Source organism: Cricetulus griseus, chromosome 6 (genome assembly GCF_003668045.3).
Source record: "Cricetulus griseus strain 17A/GY chromosome 6, alternate assembly CriGri-PICRH-1.0, whole genome shotgun sequence".
NCBI classification, from domain to species: domain Eukaryota; kingdom Metazoa; phylum Chordata; class Mammalia; order Rodentia; family Cricetidae; genus Cricetulus; species Cricetulus griseus.
This window is the reverse complement of record NC_048599.1, coordinates 5,516,145-5,520,290: the sequence shown is the minus strand read 5'-3', so window position 1 is coordinate 5,520,290 and position 4,146 is coordinate 5,516,145. Positions and strand designations below refer to the sequence as shown.

The following is a 4,146-nucleotide window of genomic DNA, read 5'->3' as shown; positions in this document are numbered from 1 at the left end:
ATGTCGGTGTTAGGGCTAGAGGTCTCTCAGAGGGGCACTGACAAGGTGATGGCTGGGTGCTCAGAGGGCAGAGGCTAACAGCAAGCTCCGGGGACCCTCCTCCCCTGCAGGTGTCCCTCCGCCTCCACCTAAGCGTCATCTGTTACCTGGCAACCCAACCGGTCTCCAGTGACAAAGGAGGCAGAGTCTAGGGCCAGAGGGCAGTTTGCGGTTTGTGGGGACCCCCAGAGCCATGACTCAGAAGCCGCTCAGCACCACCGCCGCAGAGCGCATGAACCTTGTGGCCCAGGACGAGATCTGGTAAGGCCGGCTGGGCTGTGCCCTTCTCACCTGCCACGTGCGCACCTTGGCGGCCTCGGTTTCCCCACCAGGACCAGAAGACAGTCCGCTGGGCACAACAGGAGTGCTCTTAGAATAATCGGGAACCTGGAGGAGAGGGGGCAATGTTAGGGACACAGGGACCTCGGTCTGGTCGCCCCTCCCTCCTGCCCACCGCGGAGACTGGAAGGATTCCTATAAGGAATTTAAAAAGAAGAAACAAAATTGAAACGCTAATAATTGACAACATCGGCCTTTCTTGGTTTTCCTAGATTCTTTTAAACGAGAACAAATTTAGAAATTTTAATTTTTAAAAGACCCAGGGCTGGGTGTGGTGTCACAAGCCTTTAACCCCAGTACTGGAAATGAAGAGACTGGAGGATCTCTGTGAGTTAAGGCCAGCCTGGTCTACACAGTGAGAACTTGTCTCCAAAAGCAACAGAAATCTATTCTCTAAAAGATTTGTGTCCAGTAGACTTTTGTAATGGATATTTTTGAATGCCAAGTGGTATTGGACTATTTAACATTTTAACCACAATAGGAAGGCTCTGATTTAGACCTTAGATGCAAGAACATTCGTCCCTCCCTCTCTACCCTCCCCTCCCTCTCCCTCCCTCTTCCTCTCTTCCTCCCCCCTCCCTCCCTCCATGCCTCCCCCTCCCTCCCCCCCTTCTCTCTCTCCTTCAGCACTGGGTATGACTCTGGGACCTCAGTGCTGACCAAGTGCTCTGCCACTGAACTACAGCCCCAGCTTTCTTTTCCTTATTTTGAATTTTGAGTTGCCCAGGCTGGTCTAAATGCTCTCCTCCACAGCTCAGGCAGGCCTTGAATTCACCATCCTCCTGCAGCAGCCACCTTAGTATCTGGGATGACAGATTTCTGGCTGACTTTGCAAACTCCCTATTAACCACCTCTGTGACTTTTGTCACCTCCTTTAACACCTGTGGGGACAACTGACGATGGAGACTGGTGAAGAACCTGCTTCATATTGGAACTGTCAAGTTGTTTGTTTTATAGGAAACAGTAAAATTCCCCCAAGTGGAAAACAGTGTCATTTCCCAGGAACCAAGCAATCCCAGTGTTTTAAAAGTGTTTATTACCACCCGTTAACCCCCAAGAGGAAGCATTATCCTTTCCCCCACTCCACTAGACAAACTCCTAGATATACTTCAAGACCCAGACCAAAAGGCCCCTCCCCTACTGAGTCCCCAGACCTGCTTTCCAGTATCTGACATGGCTCAAAAGGACACAGCCAAACATGAAGTTAACTAGAAATGGAAAATTAACAAATTTCAAACATTCACCCCAAAAAGTGTCATGAAAATTCATGACAGTTATTTATTTTTACTTCCTTTTTGATGTGAACATGGGAAATTACAGCCATGTTTGTGGCCCCTGTTTGGGGCTCATGTCGGCTACATCTTTATGAGAAATAGACTCTGGGACGTGAGCGACAGCAGCAGGTGGGAGTGATCACAGTGAATGCATGATGGCCCGAGCTCAGATCCTAGAATGCTGTGAACTGTCCTCTGACGTCCACACTCATGCACGCACTCAAACACTAAATCTACAAAAGCATGCACACACTGAAACACTAAATGTACACACATGCACGCATTCAAGCACTAAATGTACAAAATCATGCACACACTCAAACACTAAATGTACATACACATGCATAAAAACAGACAAACTCTGGGCCTGGGAGAGGGCTCAGCCTGGAAAGTGTTTGCCCACCAGGATGAAAACCCAAGTTTGACCTCCAGAGCCCATGTAAAAAGCCAGGTGTGTGGTGAACACTTACAATTCCACAGTGTGGGAGGCAGAGACAGGACTGTCCCTGGAACTTTCTGGTCAGCCAGTGTAGCCTGAGCCCCAGATCCTACTGAGCGATCCCATCTCCAAGACAAGGTAGAGGGCTCCTGAAGAATGGCAATTGTGCTGGCTAGTTTCACGTCAGCTTGACACAAGCTAGAGTCATTGGAGAGGAGGAGGCCTCAGTTGACAAAATGCCCAATAAGATCAGGCTATAGGCAGGCCTATAGAGCATTTTCTTAATTAGTGGTTGATGGGGTGGGCCCAGCCCATGGTGGGTGGGGCCATCCCTGGACTGGCGGTCCTGGGTTCTGTAAGAAAGTAGGCTGAGCAAGCTGTGAGGAGCAGCACCCTCCACGGCCTCTGCTTCAGTTCCTGCCTCTAGGTTCCTGTCCTGACGTCCTGACTTCCTTTGATGATGAACAGAGACATTGAAGTGTAAGCCAAATAAACCCTTTCTTCCCCAACTTGCTTTTTGTCATGGTATTTCATCACAGCAACAGAAACCCCGAAGACAACACCCAAGGTTGACCTCTGACCTTCACACACACTTGCACACCTACACACACACACACACACACACACACACACACACACACACACACACACACGAGGGATGTAGATTCTGATTCCCAGACAGAAGGAACTTGGAGGATCAAGTTGAACTTCATGTTTCCAGGACCTGACACATCACCTCACCAACGTCCCTCAGCACAGCTCACTTGTAGGTGCCTAGAAACTATGTTTAATGTGGAATGGACAGGAGTGGGGCTGGATTGGGCAGAGGTGGGGCACCTGGGGACAACATTTAACAACATCTAGATGTCAAGGCCACACTTGCTGAGTCCGTCCTTGCAGGAACCCAGGGCTAAGTGTCTTTTCAAACTCCCTACCCCATGCCATGGCCATTTCTGCCACTTGCTGCTCTCCCTCTAAGGGTAGGTAGGGCCTCCAGAACAAGAAGGCTCGTATTCCCAGCCCCTTCTCCTTCTAGCAGTCAGCCCCAGGCCCTCCTGGTCCCCACCACAACAGTGTGCCATCTCTTCCCACCTCCTACCAGGGCCTCCCCATAAGTTAAGGGAGGCTCGGTCAAGGGCACTGAACCCTCTCCTGCTCCAGCCCCATTCACATCCCTGGGAGACCTGCTTGCCACTCAGTGTGTGCGACAGAAAGGCAAGCAGTTCTTCATCCTTAGAATGTCTTTTTCTCAGGAAATACCGTCTGAAGGCTGAATATGAAGCCCAGGAAAACTGGCCGACAAAGTGGGGGTTCTTAATAACCTCCATGGAGAAGGTAATTGAAAGGTTCATCAAGGGCTCTTTCCCCATCCCTGTCTCCAGGCCGGACCCAGTCCTGTCAGGAAATAAATGCTTCCATCTGATAATCAGCAGGAACGAATTGAGAGAGAGAGTCTGAGGAGATGACTGTGATGAGAGCCACGCAACAGGCACCTGATGTCCTCTTTCAGCTTTCACATGTGAAGGCACAGGTACACACACGAAACACACACACACACACACAACACACACACACACACACACACACACCATACACAACACACACACACACACACACACACACACACACACACACACACACACACAAACAAACAAATTAATTAGCTTTCTTCTGCTCCCTCAAATTCAGAGGTTCCTTCCTTTGAGGAGTTGCAGAGCTCTCTCAAGGTGCAAGGTGCATGCCAGGCACTTCCTCTAAACCAGCTCTGCAGTTTGCACAGCAGTCAGGTGCATGGGGCCGCCACTGCATGCCCAGTTTTAATAAAAAGACCAGTGAGTTCCAAGGGGGACGGCCAGGCACAAGACTGGCAAAGGGGGTACAAAGATGAGGAGCCAGCTGGCCTCAGCCTCACCTGGAGGCCACCTGACCACCTCCGTTCTGTGAAGTGAGGAGTTGGCTCTCACCTGACCTAGAGTGTAGGCAGGAAAGGTGTGTGGACCCCTCCTCAGGCCTGGAGACAAGGGGGCCCAACGGAGATCGTGGCTTCCCTGGAAA

The 4,146-nt window shown here is 50.5% G+C and overlaps 1 protein-coding gene across 1 annotated transcript in view; it reads left to right on the top strand.

Moving 5' to 3' along the window:
- Positions 1-232: 232 nt before the first annotated feature.
- Positions 233-4,146, top strand: part of CUNH20orf85 (chromosome unknown C20orf85 homolog) — a 7,140-nt gene continuing 3,226 nt past the window's right edge. Inside the window, exons 1-2 of the mRNA XM_027419820.1 lie at positions 233-300; positions 3,345-3,426. Of these exons, the coding sequence (XP_027275621.1) occupies positions 233-300; positions 3,345-3,426 (150 nt within the window). The remainder of the gene's footprint in view (positions 301-3,344; positions 3,427-4,146) is intronic.